A 19,607-nucleotide genomic window follows, 5' to 3' on the forward strand; every position below is an offset into this window, starting at 1 on the left:
GCATGTAAGCACTTGAGGTAGGCCTTGGCGAGGCTGATGCCCGTCTCCATGGTGCTTAGCAGATGTTGACACAAGTGCAGTACAGCGATGCGGCGCAGCAGCACGACCAGGCAGCGTTACTGGTCGCAGTGTGGAACCTGATTCGCAGGAGGGAGATGTGCTTGCGTGGCAGAGCGCAGGGTCTGGCTGAAAGGCTGGAGTTCGCAGGGCGAGTTTTATGCGCAAAGTGTACTTAAGGAGGAGGGCGATGCGATTGGGTGATTGAGAGGCTGAGCGGGATGAGGCACGTGGATCGTATTGAGCGCGGCACGGCAAGCGATCTCACATCCACCAAAAAGCCGAATGTGAGGATCACGTCCAAAGAATATCTCACAATGTAAGCCTTGAACTATCAGCAGCCAGCGATGTGTCTGCGGAAGTCGCCGCGCATGTCTTGATCACATCAAAAGTAACAAATGCTAACGTTAGTACATGTTTGTTTTGAGTTTCACCAAAGTTGGTGTACAGCCTGGTCTAATGGTTGGCAGATGTGATTTCTTCATTCCTAGCGACTGTTCCTGGCTTGTATAGCAAGGATCTCGCAGAACACGCCTTGCGTATCTACATCTAATCATCACCACCGCCTATCGGACCGCTCACTTGCTTGGCCGATTTCGCAGCAACGATGTCATCCACCCTGAGCAATAGGCAAGCACTCTCGACGGCAGTCTTGACACTCTGCTCCTTAACAGCAAGAGGCTCCCAGACGTTATATGTCCGCATATCGACGACCTTACCTGCATCGCCATCAATACCCCAGACACTGCCAGTTTGCTTGCCGTCTTCGTAGCCCTCCGCATGCTTCGCGCGCAGTTGGGTGAGCACCTTGATAGGGCTGTTTCCGGAGTTCTGAATAAGTGTGCGTGGAATGACCTCCATCGCTTCAGCGACGGCCTTGTATGGCCATTGTGCGACACCCTCGATCAGCTTTCCTCTTCGGTCTAGACCGACCGCGACGGCCATCTCGGTGGCGCCACCACCAGGGCAGAGCTTAGGGTTCCAGATGACGTTCCTGGCGACACCCATAGCATCGTGTAGATTCCGCTCGATCTCGTTCAGGATGTCTTTTGAGGGTCCTCGGAGCAGGACAGTGCAGGCCTTCGGGTTCTTGCACTTCGTGAGGAAGGTGAAGTACTCGTCACCGATCTTGGAGATCTCGAACAGACCGCACTCGGTACCAATGTCTGAAGCGGTAGCTGCGAATACGGAGTTTACGATCGTCGCGCCGGTCGCACGCGCGATACGGTTGTTGTCTGTCTTGCGGACACGGCGGATGGCAGTAATGTCGGCCTTGACGAGGTAGTGCTGTGCGAGATCTACGCCATATTAGCAAGCCCACGAGAGGAGTTATTCAATGTCACATACCACTGACACCCTTCTCAGTAATGACGAGATCGGGCTTCAGAGCAACGATGGCATCGCACATCTGCTTGACTTGCTCCTCCTCGATCTGGAGAATCCTGTTCCAGTCCTCCTCTTTGCTGACCTCAATGTTTGTCTGACTCTCGCCCTTCTTGTACTCCAGTGTGCAGTCCAACAACAGAACACGAGGGTTCTCGATTCTCCGCCTCATCTTTGGGTGTGTGATGTCCTTGTTGACCATGACTCCGTCCAGAACCTCGCTGTCTTCGATCTCACCTCCGGGAATCTTCTCGATACGTGCGTAGCGCTTGATGTCGACCTCCTGCTTTCCAGAGCCGATGTCAAGCGAAACGGTTCGTACTGCCTTCAAAGCCAGTCCACACATCAGGTCTGACCACCGCGAAACGAACTTTGTGCCAATGGAGGAGTTGATGATCTTGTACATCTGCTCGTCGTCGTTGACGTCGACTTCGACCGCGATCTCGTTGATGATTTCGAGGGCATCGGCAAGGGCCTTCTTGAATGCTTGGATGATGACGACGGGGTGGATGTTGCGCTCAAGCTGGGGCAGAGCTTGTGCGAGGATTTCTCCCGCTGTCTGTTGTCAATGTACGCTCCCCAATTTCCCCGCACTATCTACGCACCTAATATGATGACGGTGGTTGTGCCGTCGCCGACCTCTTCATCTTGTGTCCTACTCAGCTCAATCATGCTCTTGGCTGCTGGGTGTGCGACTTCGATTTCTCGGAGGATAGCGTGGCCGTCGTTGGTCAGGACGATACCGCCCATTGGGTCGAGCAGCATCTTCAGCATAGCCTTGGGACCGAGACATGATCTGATGATGTCGGCGACCGTCTTGGCTGCTGTGATGTTGGATAGTTGAGCTTTGCGGCCAAACTGGCGCTCCCCGCCCGGGGTCTGCGTGTCTGTTGATGTGTTAGTGGGCTGTCGCAGCTTCAGGTGAGCGACTGCACATACTCATGACAACCACTGGCGCCTGCATCTTGACGGTACAGGTCTATAAGCACGGTATACAAGAAAGAGGGGGTCGAAAACAGAGTTGCGTGGGGTATCTTGCGTCTGGTGCCTTGCAGCTCCTCCACTAACTTTTGCTACCAAAAACCGCGTCGCAGCGCCGCCACTATCCCGGCGCGGATTATCTGCGACCGGGCACCAGCCACAGAGAACAGCCACACCACCTGCTTTGCTGACTCATGCGCTCAGCCCGCGATCAACGGCAACTTCCATCGACGACCCCGGTCGGCCCTGCCTTACACAGAGCCTTGGCGCCTACCATATCCGGCAGGCAGCCCTCGCGTGACGGCCAATACGCGCTAGACTTGCCCTGGAGATCACTCGCCGGGCTATTTTACCCTACATTCTGCCGCCTCTCACCGCGTCGCAGCCAGCCTCTCACGGGACTCGTGCGCAGCTTACAAGACCGCTCTGGTGCCCTCCAAACCTTCCTTCCTTCCTCTCACTTCTTTTGCGCCAAACTTCCGCACGCCGCCCTTCTTCTGTCTATAACTTGGACGCTCCCACACCTCGCTCGGTTTTTCTTCATCTTACCACTCCCATCCATCACCATTACCCATCCCCATCATCCACTATCTCCATCGCGCCTCACCTTCTCGCCATCATCCACCTTCATCTTTGTCGCTCATAGTGACTTTACTATATCGTCGCATGCTCACTGTCCTGTCTTGATCAAGACAGGTTTTTGTATCCTTCACGAACTCTAACATTGCTAAACTACTAAACATACAGTATGGGTCTTAACTACTACGCCTCGTCGCCAACTGTGGTCCTGCCGCCCCAGCAACCGCAAGACTACTTTCCGCATCACCAGAGCGCCGCTGCACCAATGGGTAATTTCCGCCCCAAATACCCTACTCCGCCTTCGCTCAACTATCTAGCCGCCGTTTCCAATGCCACCGCTGGGCGCAAACGATCCATCGCCGACGTCGACGACCCGGAGGAGAACCTACCCGTCGGATCAATCGTCACTCAATCGCCTTCAAAGCCGAAGCCCGAGCCTGTGTACGGCCCAGGGATGACGCTCATCTACCCTGGAGAGCCTGGCTACACCATGGCAGCCGAGTCGCAATCGGGCACCTGGTACGAAGAGAAGGTCGAGAAAGAAGAGAAGGCTGAAGCTGAAGCTCGCCCTATCGCCGTATCGCGCAAGTCAGTCCGCATGAGCCCAACTGCCAATGTCGAAATCACTCCCCTCAACGAGATGGATGCTCAGAAGACCGAAGAGCTCATCGACGACAAAGGCAACACCGTCAACACGCTCATCGCATCTCTCGGAGTAGGCTGGAAGAACGTCATGACCAACCCAAACCTACGCGACGCGGCACGCGCATACTCCCGCGTGATTGAGCGTCATTTCGACTTCACCGACGTCCTGGTGATGTTGGAGAAGGAATCACTCAACGCGTATCTCGTGCGCGCTAAGGAACACGGTGTCCAGGGCTACTGGTTATTCTCGGATAACCTACAGTGGTGCCAGCTCGTTGGCTGGTCATTAGAGCGAACTGTCAGCAACCTCATGTTCGGCTCAACTCCTCGTGTTGAGGGTGAGCGCATCAATGCTCGCCAATTGACGCCGTCGCCTGCCTCTACACCCGTTTCCCAGCCAGTCGCCGACGCCCCTATGGCGACTGCAGACACCGACGCGATGGAGATGTGACGCGTCTCAACCCATCTCTTCTCTTCCTTCTTGTTTCCTTACCCCACGAACTGCAACAAAACACGTCTCAGTTATCATTTCGGCTACATTGATTTACGGTTTTCGATGTGGGCTTCTTCTTCGGCGAATCGGCGTTGATGGTGGAATCGGATGGCTCACCGGAAGTGACTCTATCTGACATGTACTATATTATTATGATGCTTACGCTGCGATGCCTGATCAAAGACACTAGATCGCATCTGCCAGTACGTGCCGCTAAACTTAACAGGCAAGAACTCAATGAAACTATGATTATCATTTACATCACCTCCACTTCCTGAAAACTGCTGTTGTTGAATGCGCATCCGGTGACTTCCAAGTGGCCACGGACCGGTCCTTGGGTCTTCCTTCACGCGCAAGCTGACGTGCTTTACCGATGCCCCGAGGCACGCAATTTCCTTGACTCTATTTTCAGTAGATCTTCGCTCGTTAAACACGATCAAACATGCTGCCGCGGTGACGAAAGAGCATTGAGAAGGCACTGCCCCGAGCTCTGCCGCACTACCGCTCCTCAGCAACGCGAACATGTCGCGCGCCCGACGCGGCGTCGCGTTTCCCGGCAGCACCTTTTCCCAGTCTGTTTATGACTCGTGCAGACGGTGCGCCCGAGTCGAGACCGCTGTTCTCTCAACGGCTTCGCTGATGGTTATTTTCGCTGTCACACACCCTGATGGTGCTGTTTCACAGCCCTGGAGGCTGCTGGGCGCGCTGCTTCTCGGGAAGACTGCTTCCGTTAGTTCCGAGGTGCGCGACACCCGACGAAAACGAACCTTCCTCGCACCCGCGTCGCGTTGCGTCTACGTCTTGGATACGATGACTATGTTTATTGATCTCACGCTCCGACACGCGTGCGATAGTCGTCCATTCACCGTAGTCCATCCACACGGATTGTCGACATAGAACCGAATTAGCATACGGACTTTGGCCCCCAATGCGGCGCGGGGCGCCTTGCAGGAGGCTCAGAGTAAGCCTCAACCCATCAGGATGTACGGCCGGTATACTTGGCAAAAACCAGGCGGCACTGCTGATAGGTGGGCTCGTACCAGCGAGGGTGCGATATCTCGCATAGTACTACGCGCTTCTTTGATCTCTTTTACATTGTCTACTTGGACCGGATCCAACATTTTTGCTCATGGGCTTCGCAATGCCTGATTCAATTTGGCGGTTATTGCCTTCTAAGATACGCTCAACGATACACCCCGAATGGAGATCCAATAGCAATCTCGAGATGCAAGTACCGCTTACAGCCCAAACTGACCGGAATGGAAAACCTCTCGGAAGCTTGCAGCTACCACAAAGCACTCGCGCGAAGGCAGCATCGATACTTGGGTTGCGCAAGCGTGCGGTGGAGAAACATCTAGGGTCTCGCTTCACTGGATGGCGGTTTGGCGTGCTCAACTTCGCGATACTGGCTTCAGTGGTCCTTCTCATCAACTTCGTGGCCATGGTATCAGGTTTGGCTGCCACCTCTGGCGCCAAGGGTGTTTTCTTCGATGGCGATTGCGATCGCGTCAAAAGGCTGAACACTGGGCTCCATCTTGGCATCAACATCTTGAGTACCATCCTGTTGGCTGGGAGCAACTATACAATGCAGTGTTTATCTGCACCAACGCGAAGCGAAGTCGATTCTGCCCACAGTCGCAAGCCTAGTGTATACCTCGATGTGGGTGTACCTGGCATACGCAATCTCAGACATATCAGCCGGCGTAGAGCTGTGCTGTGGGCAGCATTAGGACTATCATCCTTGCCGTTGCATCTTTTGTAAGGCATTGACTGATCTTAGCGTTTTAGTTACTTACATCTATCAGTTACAATTCTGCGGTGTTTGGTTCGATATCATCCAACAGTTACTGGGTGTTCTCCGTTGGGCGAGCATTTCTGGACGGAGAAAATTGCACGAATTGCACAGAACAATCCCCGCAGCTCCGTACCAGTTTCATAGGTGGACCAAACAGGCAGACCAGGCTCAGTGCCAGTCCTGGCGAAATCCCATCCGTACTTGAATCCCTCTGGGAGAAAGCACGCGCGGGCAACCTTGAAAAGCTTGAGCCCAACAGATGCATTGACGAATATGCCACTAGCATACAATCCAACCATCGAAATCTGCTTTTAGTGTCCGACGATAGCTTCTTTCCTCCATCAACGGAGAACAAGTTTATCAATGGCTCACACATTTATTGGGGTGCGGGTTTTGATGCATACACTGCGTCGGATTCCGGGTTTGCTAGCAATGCATACCACTGGATGTGTTCCGCGTCGCACGACCTACTCAATCCATGTTCAGTCAGGGTACAGGATGTCAAGAAGCAAGAATCTTGGCAGGTTGGATGGCTTTGCGACGATGAAGGGCTTTGCGACCTGTCACGTACGCCAGTGGAGTACTGTCTAAGTGAGCCGGCTCAAACCCACTGCAAGCTCCACTTCGAGCCTACTATTACGACTGTCATTACGATTCTCAATCTCTGTGAGTTCAGATCTCGTTCTCTACGCCTATACAGACGCAGCAGCGTAAGGGACACGCTCGTCGATCAACCGTTCGAGATCGAACCAACTCTAACTCTTCTACAGTCAAAGCATGTCTAATGTTCTATGTTGTATTCTTTGTGCACGACGAGCCGCTTATGACAATGGGTGACGCCGTCGTCTCGTTTCTGGAAAACGAAGACGTTACAACGAAGGACATGTGTTTGTCTACACTAGCAGACTTTCGACACCACAGAGGATATCAAGCGGGACCAAGACAATGGCGGGACGGGCGTTATCACTGGAAAGATGTGACCAGCATCACCCGCAGAATTGTTGTTGTAGCTGTGTAGGTTACGCCGCTAAACCAAATATATCGTTGGTAGTTTGCTTACATTACCGATCAGGTTTTTACTTGCCCTAGCTATAGTCGGTTTCCTACTTAAGATGGGAATCGAACATCTACCCACGGGGGCTACCTTTGATCAATTTTCATTTGGTATGTATGATTTGTTTGTCATGTGAAATTAAGCACGGTGCTGATTGCCTTTAGGCGCTGTGGATCCTCGTACAGCCATCAGTTATATGCCACCGGATTTGATTACCAACGTCGTCATCGCCAACACGCCCCAACTAGCTCTCTCGTTTCTGTACTTCAGCTATAATGCTCTCTTTACCGCCATGCTAATGGGCTACGAATGGGTGTCTTATTCTGGCAAGCGCAAAGGCCTCCGTGTAACTCATCAACCTGCTGGTGCTCAACGGTCGACATATTTCCTCCAGCTACCCTATCGCTTCGGTATACCTCTCATGGTGCTGAGTGGCACATTACACTGGCTGGTTTCGCAAAGCATCTTCCTGATCGCCATCGACTTTTACGACCCATTTGGGAAACCGGGCACTGGGTCTGATGCATCGAACATGCCATTGGATTACAAGACTCTGGGCTACTCGCCACCGGCCATTATATCAGTGATAGTATTGGGTGGACTAATGGTCATCAGCATAGTTGCTTTCGGGTACACACCATACAAGCGTGGAATGCCAATTGTGGGCAGCTGCAGTATGGCCATCAGCGCAGCGTGTCATCCGGCAGAACAGGTTGGCAGTGGTGAGAACATTGCCGAGAAGAAACTGCAGTGGGGCGTTGTCAGTACTGGTGCTGATGGACTGGGTCATTGCGCTTTCTCAGCAGAAGACGTGGGAGCAGTCGTTGAAGGCAAGATGTACGGTGGGCATTCGCTATAGATGACAAGGGCTAGGAAATACACCTGCATTGCGATTATATACTGTGTTACTCAACCGCGTTGTGCCCGCATTTCTGCACCAGCACACTCAACAAAGCAATAGATGACAAGGGCAATGCTTTAACAATTGTGAGGCATGTCTATGGCTACGGGAATTTGCGCTGAATTGCTTGCGTACCGAACCAATGCAGTCATACGTAAGAAGTAGCATCTTATGATCAGAGTAAGGCGCTGGAAAAACTGGAAGGAACAAGCCTGAAAGGAAATATTTACGTAGGACGAGCCTTGCTCGTTGGCTCATTTTCCCCCCGCACAGCACAGTACATTCGTGCCGGCATAGCCACGCCTCAAACTGCACCTATCAAGTTATCTCACCAAGGCAACCCATGTAACTCGCCTTCAATTGTACAAGGTGCTGTGCAGGGGTAATCCAACACGTGCAGTGGTCTGGCAATATACGTTCGCCACCACGGCTGCCTGGCGATGATGCCGACAGAGAACAACAATACCTAAATCTATAGAAAGGCCCGATGTGCAGCTCACCTTTTTATCACAGCTCCACATGAGAGCTTCGCAGTAAATCAAAAAGACGTCAACATGCCATTATGCGATCTTTGCCAGTCGGTCGACGTCCTCGACATCCCTAAGCTATCGCCCGATTACAAAGTCCATACTGTCACTCGACGCGACTACCCGTGTCTAGTCCAAATCAGTAGCCAACCTCTCAGGGACCTCTGGAAGAACAAGCAAGACCGTCCAAAGGATCAAGAACCTGTCGGACTACCCTTCCACCAATCCCTCGAAGGCCTCGAAAACGCCGCTGCCGATGACTGCGCAATCTGCAAGACCGTACAACGCGATGTCGCGCAGTTTCAATCCGACTTCAGTGGGGCGAAGAAGGAGCCTGGAATTCGTGCCGAGCGTGGCGGAGGACCGGATTGGAAGATGTGTCTCGTTAGGGGCGTGAATGATACCGGAGGTTTCATGGTGGTGTCGGTCGATACAAAGTATTGGTGTCAGGTTTGGGTGGTTGCTGCTGTGGGGTTGTGTGCTGATTGTAAGTATCTAAGAGATTTGGTGAAGCTGTTGGTTGCTCCGACTAATGGTGTTGTAGACGGCGATCCGTTGGCCGCTGTCGTTCGAGGTCGCAAGACACTCTCCTCATCGCCACATACACTTGCACATGCCCTGAACTGGGTACGCGATTGCGAAAAACAACGGACGGATCGGCGCTGTCATGTCGATACGGCACCTCTTCCAGCTCGTGTCTTGGATATACGAGACTCGACGCCGCACAGAGTAGCTCTTTATGCGCCCGCCGAAGGAGAACTGGGACGGTACGCAGCACTGAGTTATGTCTGGGGCGATTCAAGCCCATTCGCAACCACACGTGCCAATATCGAAGCCAACAAGAGGGGTATCGATACCGACCAGCTCCCAAAGACGTTTCAGGACGCCATTCTCATAGCCAGAGAAATGGGAATCGGATATCTATGGATCGACTCCCTCTGGTAAGCCAACCCTCTCCATCCTACTCAGAACACCAAACACTAACAGCCCCAGTATCTGCCAAGACGACTCAGAAGACTGGTCGCGCGAAACATCTCGCATGGCCTCGGTCTACTCAAACGCCTACATCATGCTCTCCGCAACCGGTTCTCCTTCCTCTACATCTGGGCTATCCATCTTCTCGCCCAGTCGCCCCGCACCCATATACTCCCCTTTCGAGTACACGACCACAGACGGTATTAAAGGAACTCTCCACGCCTTCTCCTCCTCCCGCGAAACAGCCGCAAAGCCCTCCTGGGCCGGAAACAACGCAATGCTAAAGACCGAACCACTCAGCCAACGCGGCTGGGCGTTGCAAGAACGCTGGCTCGCACCACGTGTGCTGCATTTCGGGACGGAGCAAATGTTCTTCGAGTGCTACTGTTCTTTCCTCAGTGAGCAGGGTTTCTACCTGCCCGGGCGATTCGATACTCTTTTCCCAACTACATCTCATACATTCCCATCCCACACCCACCCTTCCTCTCCGGATAAACCTATCCCAGACAACCCTACGCTACATTGGCACGCAGTCCTAGACGCCTACTCCCGCCGTTCTCTAACCAAACCTTCGGATAAACTGGTTGCCCTCTCTGGCCTTGCACGCACCTACGCTTCCTTGCTCCCTTCTCCTACCACCTACCTCGCGGGACACTGGTCCCCAACCCTACTTCAAGACCTAATCTGGCAAGCCGTCGGCACGACAACCGCACCGGCAGTATACCGCGCACCAAGTTGGTCCTGGGCCGCCATCGACGGGCCGTTCGGCCTCTTCAGCCCGAATTCGGGTGTGGGGTGGGACAAGGGGGAATGGACGGCTTTAGCCAAGATCCACGCTACGAGCGTTACGTTGAAGAGCGCCCAAAATCCTTTCGGCGAGGTAACGGACGGGTATATAGACATCAGCGCGCCGCTGGAACGCTTGTACCCTGCGGCCGAACAGAGAGAAGGAGAGGGAGATGTTTTTCCGAATCGGCAGAAGGGTGCTGTGGCTCAGACGAAGGAGAAGTTGGAGGGGGACATGGAGCCTACGTATACGTGTTTTGACACGCAGACTCATACGGAGAGGGCGAGGGGAAGGGAGTTGTGGGCTGCGATACTGTGGAGGCATGTAAGGCCGGAGGAGATGGAGAGGGAGGCAAGTTATCATGCGATTATTGTGGCGAGGGTCGAGGGGAGGGAGGGGAATGTGTATGAGAGGTTGGGTAAAGTTCCTTTTTCAGCGAAGGATTTGGGGGTGTGTGCGTGGATGGATGATGGGGCGTTGGTGGAGAGGTTTACTTTGGTGTGAGTGGACTATCTGGTGCAATCGGTTTTAACTAGGGCTTTTCCTTGCCCGCCGCGCAAATACGATGAGATTTGGCCATGCCTCTCTGATCTCTTCGTCCCACCATTGCTTTGGACAGGCACGTTCCAGCATCTCCAGATCGCCTTCTTCGTAGGGTGTGATGTACTCTTCCCAATCATCTTCTTTGATCTCATAACACGACTTGGCTAGGTTGTAAAGTGAGAACATGGCGATTAACCTGCCAATGCGCTCAAGGACGTGTTCTTCTGCGGTTTTAGGCTGGTTGCTTGGCGTTGCATAGTCGTAAACGTCTCCGTCTTCTTCCAAGGGCCTGATGTATATTTCCCGGGCTAGGGATATCTCAGTCAATGTTGGCGAGCTGTTCACGGCGTAAGGGAGGATGGCGGGGGAGGGGCCTGTGTCATCGATGCATGCTGCTTGCTCTTCGGGAGTGGAGAAGGCGTGGTAGCGTGGAATTCTGTGTTCTGGGGCTAGGCGGTTCCGCAGATTGCGCATGGTGCGTCGAGAGGAGGCAGACATGGAAGCAAGATGTTTGGTACTTCTGGCAGTAGCAAGAAACAGAAGTAGAGGGTGAGGAAGAGTGACAAGACTTGCAAATAAGCACTGCCTGCCGTCATATTGATGCGTTTGAAACTTCAATTACTTGCGATTGCTGTGCGCTTCACTATATCTTACTTGACATAGGCCCATCGTCCGTGGCCAAAATGTCACATAGCCAGTCCGCTGCTTTGTCTGCCATAGGTTTAGGAAAAGCGTGTTCTACGCCCTCAAATAACACGTCCTCGAAGGTGATGTCAAGACTTGGGTCTTCTGCTAGTACCTGTTTAAAGATATTGTAGAACGGCTCACCAGCCGAGTAGGGAACAAGCTTATCTGCCTGTCCACTGAGGTTCAGGATGCGCTTGCCTTGAAGTCTCTCCTTCATCAGGACGTTCATTCTAGATAGCTGCTCTTGATCGGGTAGTGTGTCGTTTCCTAGCGGATTGAACATGCCCGGTAGCAGTAGACCGGCAGGATCATACTGGGCGATGGCGTCCTGCAGCGCCTGTGGGAAATCGGGGGATCCGAGGAATGCGCTTCCAGGTGGTGTTGTTTCTGTGTATGTCTTTCTCTTGGATAGGCGTGCGCGGTCAGTCAGCAAGCGCGTGTAGTCTGGACAGCCGATGCCGACTACGCCAGCGGTGATGCGGGGGTCACCTAGCAAGCAGTGCCATGTCGCGTGTCCACCCAACGAGATTCCGAGGGCAAAGTGTTGTTCGATCTTGGGGCTATCCTTGGCGGTAAAGATGTAGGATTCGAGATGGTTGATGAGCTGAGAGGTGTCGGTCGCGGTGCCGTGGAAGCATCCAAACATGTCTTGGGCATGCGTCTCGTTTCCCTCCCTCCAGGCTTGATTGTGCAAATCGTCCACCTTGCGCGATCCGTGATTACGTTGGTCGAATGCAGCGGCAATTAAACCTTTGGGGTTCTTGCCGGCCCGGCCGTCTTGTATGCGCTTGTTCCAGGTCGAGATGACGCGTCTGGCTATGGGAGCCATGGTCTCTTTTGTCTGCAATCGCGGATTGAGGAGCCATAGGCAGGCGACTGACGACGGGGAAGGAGGTAGCTGATCGAGGCCATGGACGTCGACGAGGATGCCGGCGATTGTGATGGTGCGGGAGGAGACGGGGAGGTCGGACGAGTTTTGCGTTCCGTGGAGGGGGTTCGTGGTCGCTGCCATGTTGGCTGATAGGGCCTAAGAATAATGAGAATAGCGATATAGGGTTGGGCGATTAATAAGTCTAGAGAAAAGAATATGGAGCTCTTCGTCTGGTCTATCTTGGAACATGGGCATGCGGAGGGGCAGGGGATCGCCGACCGAGGCTGCCGTCGACGGCAGAACTACATCATCGTGTGACAAGCTTCACAGGCGGCACTGGGCGATGTGCTGGCCATGGCATATGGATGCATGGCGCGATTATACAGCGGTACAAGGCGTCTTTCCATTGTGCACACGTGTGGTGACTTCGGTATGTTTGTGATGATTTGGGAGTACAGTGCGGGGTGCAGCCACGCCGCAGAGAGACGGTGGCGACATCATCGAGTCTCTTCCGCAGAGAAGCGGGCGTTGCATGTGAATGCGATGTCACGAACGCGACGAAAGCGATAATTGACGCGTGCTGCAGGGCGCTGCATCGTACATGTCTGTGGTGTGGAGCCTCGACGCGGTGAAGGCGGTCAGCCAGGCGGAGAGGGCCCCTGACGCCAAAACCTTGGAAGTATTAGCGCAACCAGACAGTTCACGCCCGGGGAAAGCACCTGGGAGATTACTCGAACCGCGCAGGGACCCAGCACGACGTACACTGATCACCTGCGCCGCGTGTCTCTTTCTCTCGCCTGTCCATGACATAGACCTGTCACTGCGAGTATACTGCCACTCCACCTCGGGCAGCATCCCATCAATCCATCGTGACGAGTGACGGCAGCAGCACGTTTCCTGGCTACCATGGCTGTATAACGCCCTAGAAGCCGAGCAACCACACCCCCACGCGACCTCGCCGTGAGAAGACACCCGCCGACACTTTCTGCCTATTCCGTGCCGTCATTATGGTTGGCTCCAGCAAGACCGGGGGCTCGCCCACGACGCGCAGCCCTCGCTCACGATCGCCCGCAGTATCAGGAAGGACAGACGAGTCCGGCCGACTGCTATCGCCGCTTAGCTTGGGACAGCCCAGGAACGAGACGCAAGACATACACAACCCCTCGCCCTCGGACGGCGCCCCCAAGATCATGCGCTCTGCCCCGACCGGCTCGCCCATCTCCAGCAAGGAAGCCGGCGAATTCCCTTTCCATGCCCCAGCGAACGCCAACGGGGGTAGCATCCCCGTGCCCGTCGAAGCCGCTGAAGTCCCTCTCCGCGCCCCGAAGCCTTCCTCGCACATGTCCAATGGGTCCACCAGCTCCTACTACCCGCCCTTTGCGCCCATGTCCCGACACCCTACCGAGGGCGAACTCTCCGACGCACCCCGAGAGCGCAAGAGCGTCCAGTTCGCTCGCTCCGCCACATTCACATCCGATCCCCCCGCCGCCAACTCGCGACAGCAGTCATGGGAGGTCGAAGACGGCGAAGCGAAGGGTAAGGAGCGGAGTGGACAGAGCTCTTCGCTCATGGGCAAGCTGAGGGCACTGGCAGCACCAATACAGGGACACGGCAGGAGCCTGAGTGCATTGGGGGGAAGCTCAGGCCATGAAGGCTCACCCCATGGCCAGCTTTCGCCCACATCCGAGCACGACGAGCCGCGATTCGAGGGACACGACAGCGAGGCCGATGCCGACGGCGAGTCTAGCGCTGGCGAGGGTGCTTCAAGAAGACCGAGACAAAAGAGGCGGAAGAGCAGCCGCCGTTGGTTCGACGGCGAGGGCGAAGGCACCCAAACGGCCCCTACCACGCCCAAGCAGACAACAGGCGGCTTCTTTTCGCGTGACTCACCCACCATGACGCCTACCTCGACCCGCCCGGGCTTCCTACGCCGCTCCACCATGGACGACATACCCGAGAACGAGCGTCAGGGTTACTCAGAGGACGAGGGCCGCTCGCGCATCGCAAAAGAGAGCGCATGGACACGCGGACTACACAGTGCGAGGGGACTTTCGTATGGAGGTTTGCGAAGACACGACCCCAACGGCGAGGAAGAGGGTCACCAGAATCGTCCTACCGGCAACTTGCGAAGCTTGACTACTTTCAGAGGTGCTGCGGGAGACACACAGCCCTCACCATGGCGGATGCGTAGCGAGCGGACGTCAAGTTTGAGTGCGCAGAAGTGGAAGTCCATCAAGAACAGCCTCAAGCTTCTCGGCAACCGACAAAAGGCCGAACGCCAAATCGACCACGCAAAGTCGGCTGAGCTGATGGCTGAGTTGCTTGCTGGTGCACCCGCAGCCTTGTTCTTTGCCAGTATGTTCCAACGCGATGAGCACGGCCACAGGCGTATTCCCGTCCTTCTCGAGCAGCTCAAGGTTACCATCACCGACACAGACCGCCCCGCAAAGAAGGAGGGCGATCGGCATACTGCTTTGCGCATAGAGCTGGAATACGGCAGTGGCCTGACCAGGATGAAGTGGGTTGTTTACAGGAGTGTTGCCGATTTTGCCAACCTGCATCTCAAGTTCAAAGTTCAGGAGAAGCAGGACGCTTTCCGTAGTCGCCCGGCTAACCGTATGCGAGAACTAAAAGACAAGACATCCAAAGACGGCGAGGCTGAGAAGGAAGAAGAGAAAGAAGATCCACGCACAAAACTCCCACGCTTCCCCAGAAGTGTGTTACCCTATCTCCGAGGTCTTCGAGGCTACGGCATCCTTGATGACGAAGGTGAGGAAGAGGAGGAAGAGGCTGCAGCAGGAGCCAGCGGACCAGACGGTGATGCAAGCGCTACCGAACGCCCCAACAGACCCAAGCGAGGCAAGTCCTCATTCTTAGGTCGCAGACAGTCAAGCGTAAGTGGTTCTCAAGCTCAGGGTGCTGTCGGTGCCCTTGTAGCGAGACAGGGCAGTTTCGCTGGCGCCGCCGGTCAGCCCCTACAGGCGAAACAAAATCATCATGAACGCCAACGGAAGAAGTTGGAACAATACTTGCGAGGTCTCATGACCTACCTCATCTTCCGTCCTGACAGCAACCGCCTGTGCAAGTTCCTCGAGCTGTCTGCTCTCGGTGTCCGCCTAGCGGCTGAGGGCGGCTACCATGGCAAGGAAGGTTACATGATGATCAAATCCTCCAAAGGCGTTGACAACAGGAAAGGCTGGACCAAACTCGCCATGATGAACCGCCACTGGCCCAAGTGGTTCCTAGTGAGACACAGCTATGTTGTTTGTGTGGACTCGCCTGAGGAGATGAACGTGTACGATGTCTTCTTGGTCGATGCCGACTTCCATCTCGATACCAAATCTGCTAGGATACGAGATAAGAAGGCTAGAGATCTAGCAAGCGAAGCAAAGGCGTCTGCAACAGGTCATCACCAGCTCAAACTCGTTAACGCTGAACGCAAGATGAAGCTACTTGCTCGTAATGAGCGGATGCTGCATCAGTTCGAGGAATCCATCAACTTCATGTCACAGAACACATTGTGGTCTCAACGCCAGCGGTTCGACAGTTTCGCTCCAGTGCGCAAGAAGATCTACGCCCAATGGCTTGTAGACGGTCGCGACTACATGTGGAATGTATCCCGAGCTATCAGTATGGCGCGCGACGTCATCTACATTCACGACTGGTGGCTCAGCCCAGAGCTTTACTTGCGTCGCCCAGCTGCCATCAGTCAGAAGTGGAGGCTTGACAGACTCCTCCAACGCAAAGCACAGGAAGGCGTCAAGATCTTTGTGATTATGTATCGCAACATCGGTGCTGCTATTCCTATCGACTCTGAGTACTCCAAGTTCTCTCTGCTAGATCTACATCCAAACATCTTCGTCCAACGATCGCCAAACCAAATCCGCCAGAACACATTCTTTTGGTCTCATCACGAAAAGATTTGTGTAATCGATCACACTGTAGCCTTCTGTGGAGGCGTTGACCTGTGTTTTGGTCGTTGGGATACACCACAACACGTTGTCGTCGACGACAAGCCGACAGGTTTCGAGCTCGATGATACGCCCAAGGACGCCGACCACTGTCAGCTGTGGCCAGGTAAGGACTACTCCAATCCCCGCGTGCAAGACTTCTTCGCTCTCGACAAACCCTACGAGGAGATGTACGACCGATCGAGAGTCCCAAGGATGCCGTGGCACGACGTCGGAATGCAGATCGTGGGTCAACCCGCTCGTGACTTGACACGCCATTTCGTACAGCGATGGAACTACCTCCTTCGCCAGCGCAAGCCTTCGCGGCCGACACCCTTCCTCCTTCCTCCGCCTGACTTCAACCCCGCCGATATAGAAGCTCTTGGGCTTGATGGAACTTGCGAAGTACAGATTCTACGTTCCGCCTGTGCCTGGTCTCTGGGTACACCCAACAAGGTTGAGCACAGTATCATGAACGCATACGTGCAGATGATTGCTACATCCGAGCATTTCGTGTACATCGAGAACCAGTTCTACATCAGTAGCGGCGAAGTGCTGGGAACTAAGATTGAGAACAAGATCAACGATGCGATCGTCGACCGTATCAAGCGTGCCCATGCCAATGATGAAGACTGGAGAGCATGCATCATGCTTCCGCTGATGCCCGGATACCAAAACACTGTCGACGAACAAGAAGGCAGCAGTGTTCGTCTCATTATGACCTGTCAATACCACAGCATCTGCCGTGGTGAAGGCTCCATTTTCGGACGCTTGCGAGCTGCCGGCATCGAGCCCGAGGATTACATCAACTTCTACGCACTCCGATCGTGGGGCGAGGTTGGGCCAAACAAGATGCTGGTCACAGAGCAGCTGTACATCCACGCCAAGATCATGGTAGTCGATGACCGAGTTGCCATCATCGGGTCCGCAAACATCAACGAGCGTTCTATGTTGGGATCACGAGACTCCGAAATCGCTGCCGTCATCCGCGATACTGAGCTACTTGATTCGTACATGGGCGGTCAGCCGTACAAGGTGGGCAAGTTCCCGCACACGTTGCGTATGCGTCTCATGCGGGAGCATTTGGGTGTCGATGTTGACTGCATCTCTGAGGAGGAGATGCTCAGTCAGATGTCTGATGATGCCGATAGCGTCGGTTTCCAGACAGAGTCCTCTGGTCCAGGATCCCCAACGGCTCAGCGCGCGACTGAACAGAAGCTAGAAGAGAACAACTACAAGATGCAGGATGAGCTCATCCAAAAGGCAGAAAAGCTACACAGCTTCAACCATGACTTCGACTGGGCGCAGGACCAAAATCCTCATCTGCAAAGTACCAAGAAGCCATCGGCGGATTCTCGTGTGCAACACAACACAGCGCATACCAAAGATGTTCGTGGCGAGGGCGCTGATCATATGCTGGAAGCCGAGCAGTTGCGACCGATCATAACGCAAGCCAGAGACTCCTACATCGACGAGCATGGTCATGAGAAACTCGTTACCGATATCGCTGCTGAAGGTGCTGCAGCTATACCCAGGAAGAGTGCGACACTCAAGACGCGCAAGCGCAGTGGTACCACCGGCACCAGGGCTAGCAACGTCAGCGCACAGACCGATGGAACTGGCTATGCTGGCCTCCCACCCCCTAAGCTACCTCGCATGGATACGTTCAAGCTAGGTTTGACACAGCTCAGCCAGTTGCCTGCGTTGCCAATTTCGGATGACACAGACATCGGCGGCCCGCCTGCTCTACAACGTACCTTTAGCCAGGGTTCCTCTTCCGTCATCAACCCTCTTCTCTCGGAAATGCGTCGACCTGTCGTGACCGAGGACTGCATGCGCGATCCTATCAACGACACCTTCTTCCTCGACACTTGGCATCAAATTGCAGAGAACAACACCAAGCTCTTCCGCCAGGTCTTCCGCTGCATGCCAGACAACGAAGTCCGAACATGGAAGGAGTACCAGGAGTACGCTGCATTCTCGGAACGTTTCACCAAATCCCAGGGCGGGGACAAGAGCCAGATGCACAAGCAGCAGGATGCCCCGGGTACAACTGGACCGCCCGGCACTGGTCTCACGAGCAAGTTCACCTCGACTGCTGGTACTGTCGGCAAGCAGGTTGGCGCTCTAGGCGAGAAGCTCACCGAGAAGATGACGAACAACTCGGACAGAGTCAACGGCGAGAACGTCCACGGAACAACCCACCACTCGAGCATGGGAGGTGTAGAGCAATGGGCCGATGACCAAGAGAAGCGCGTACAATCCCAAAGCCCGCCTCCCCCCGTCACACGCGGTCTACACCTCGACACTGCATCCGGCACAACGCTGAATGAGAAGCTAGCCCCGGAGCCCGCCGACGACGCCGTAGTCTCCCCCATGAACCCCGCTCCCCCAGAGAAGACCTTCACCTTCCCCGCCCCTCCGCCCGTCCCCAACGAGAGCGCACACACCGACTTCGCATCGCACTCGCAAAACCCGCCACCAACATCACACTCCAATCGCGAACGCTCCCAACGCGTCACCATCTCTGAGCCGCCCATTCATCCCAACGCCCTGCCCCAGAACCAGAACTCGAACAATACACCCAACCGCTCGAATACCAAGCGTTCTCGTCGCCGCGCTACGACGAAATCGTCAAACAGGCAGTTCAACGCTACAGATGCGGATATCATGCTAGACAAAGAGGATGCGAAGCGGCTGTTGGAATTGGTCCAGGGCCACATCGTGCTTTGGCCATATGATTGGTTGGAGAGTGAGGAGAGAGGTGGCGGGTGGTTGTACAATGTCGATCAGATTGCGCCGTTGGAGATTTAGTAAGTTTGCACCTGTTCCCTCTACTTTTATGGCATCTCGTACTAACAGTTCCTGCAGTAATTAATCTCCCAGACGCATGCGCTGTAGGGCTTCGCAGGAGCGACGTAAATGCCGTGATATACCATGGCGAGTCGTAGAGATTGCATATTGGAGTTTAGGATCATGGTCTCCCACTTTTGTCGCTTCTCTCTCTCGTTGTCGTTCCATTTGTCGAGTTTTCTTGTCATCGTTGGTGCATTGTTGGACGGGATAGGGCGTGGGAAAGAAAGCATTACACTGGCGTTTTTTCGCGTCGCGCATCTGCACTTCGCTATTGCATATACAAGTCTTTCTCTCCGCATTGATTAATTTCTCCTTTTGTTGTCGTGTTTCCTTCCCTTTACTATTACATCTGTGTAGAAGTTGGCTTTTCTTTATATTGTTTTATTTGACTTGGTTAGTAATATAGTAATACATATAGACACGATTCCACCTCATTTATGGAGAATTTTGATATTTCCGCAGCCTACATCAAGGAAGCAACATGCAAAGGAGGTGACACAAGGTCAACGTAGGCTCTAAAGTG

General features: G+C 54.2%; 7 protein-coding genes across 7 annotated transcripts; 4 read left to right on the forward strand and 3 right to left on the reverse strand.

Moving 5' to 3' along the window:
• Positions 1-606: 606 nt before the first annotated feature.
• CCT3 (T-complex protein 1 subunit gamma) lies at positions 607-2,404 on the reverse strand (the record flags this gene model as incomplete). Its single annotated transcript, XM_049351455.1, has 4 exons — positions 607-1,355; positions 1,405-1,995; positions 2,046-2,327; positions 2,380-2,404. The coding sequence occupies 4 exons, from the start codon at positions 2,402-2,404 to the stop codon at positions 607-609; spliced, it is 1,647 nt and encodes a 548-aa protein (XP_049214093.1).
• An 861-nt stretch (positions 2,405-3,265) lies between these two features.
• Positions 3,266-4,096, forward strand: J4E79_002558 (uncharacterized protein; the record flags this gene model as incomplete). The annotated part of the gene is made up of 1 exon (XM_049351456.1): positions 3,266-4,096. One exon carries the CDS (start codon positions 3,266-3,268, stop codon positions 4,094-4,096), a length of 831 nt encoding a protein of 276 aa, XP_049214094.1.
• A 2,949-nt stretch (positions 4,097-7,045) lies between these two features.
• J4E79_002559 (uncharacterized protein) lies at positions 7,046-7,846 on the forward strand (the record flags this gene model as incomplete). Its single annotated transcript, XM_049351457.1, has 2 exons — positions 7,046-7,097; positions 7,152-7,846. The coding sequence occupies 2 exons, from the start codon at positions 7,046-7,048 to the stop codon at positions 7,844-7,846; spliced, it is 747 nt and encodes a 248-aa protein (XP_049214095.1).
• Positions 7,847-8,442: 596 nt separating this feature from the next.
• On the forward strand, positions 8,443-10,505 carry J4E79_002560 (uncharacterized protein; the record flags this gene model as incomplete). Its single annotated transcript, XM_049351458.1, has 4 exons — positions 8,443-8,902; positions 8,960-9,356; positions 9,409-10,422; positions 10,475-10,505. 4 exons carry the CDS (start codon positions 8,443-8,445, stop codon positions 10,503-10,505), a joined length of 1,902 nt encoding a protein of 633 aa, XP_049214096.1.
• Positions 10,506-10,705: 200 nt separating this feature from the next.
• Positions 10,706-11,218, reverse strand: J4E79_002561 (uncharacterized protein; the record flags this gene model as incomplete). Its single annotated transcript, XM_049351459.1, has 1 exon — positions 10,706-11,218. The coding sequence occupies one exon, from the start codon at positions 11,216-11,218 to the stop codon at positions 10,706-10,708; it is 513 nt and encodes a 170-aa protein (XP_049214097.1).
• A 145-nt stretch (positions 11,219-11,363) lies between these two features.
• Positions 11,364-12,419, reverse strand: J4E79_002562 (uncharacterized protein; the record flags this gene model as incomplete). The annotated part of the gene is made up of 1 exon (XM_049351460.1): positions 11,364-12,419. The coding sequence occupies one exon, from the start codon at positions 12,417-12,419 to the stop codon at positions 11,364-11,366; it is 1,056 nt and encodes a 351-aa protein (XP_049214098.1).
• Positions 12,420-13,285: 866 nt separating this feature from the next.
• On the forward strand, positions 13,286-19,106 carry J4E79_002563 (uncharacterized protein; the record flags this gene model as incomplete). The annotated part of the gene is made up of 2 exons (XM_049351461.1): positions 13,286-19,041; positions 19,100-19,106. 2 exons carry the CDS (start codon positions 13,286-13,288, stop codon positions 19,104-19,106), a joined length of 5,763 nt encoding a protein of 1,920 aa, XP_049214099.1.
• Positions 19,107-19,607: the final 501 nt, after the last annotated feature.

This window comes from Alternaria viburni, assembly GCF_023758015.1.
Source record: "Alternaria viburni strain BMP 2772 chromosome Unknown scaffold_4, whole genome shotgun sequence".
Taxonomy (NCBI): domain Eukaryota; kingdom Fungi; phylum Ascomycota; class Dothideomycetes; order Pleosporales; family Pleosporaceae; genus Alternaria; species Alternaria viburni.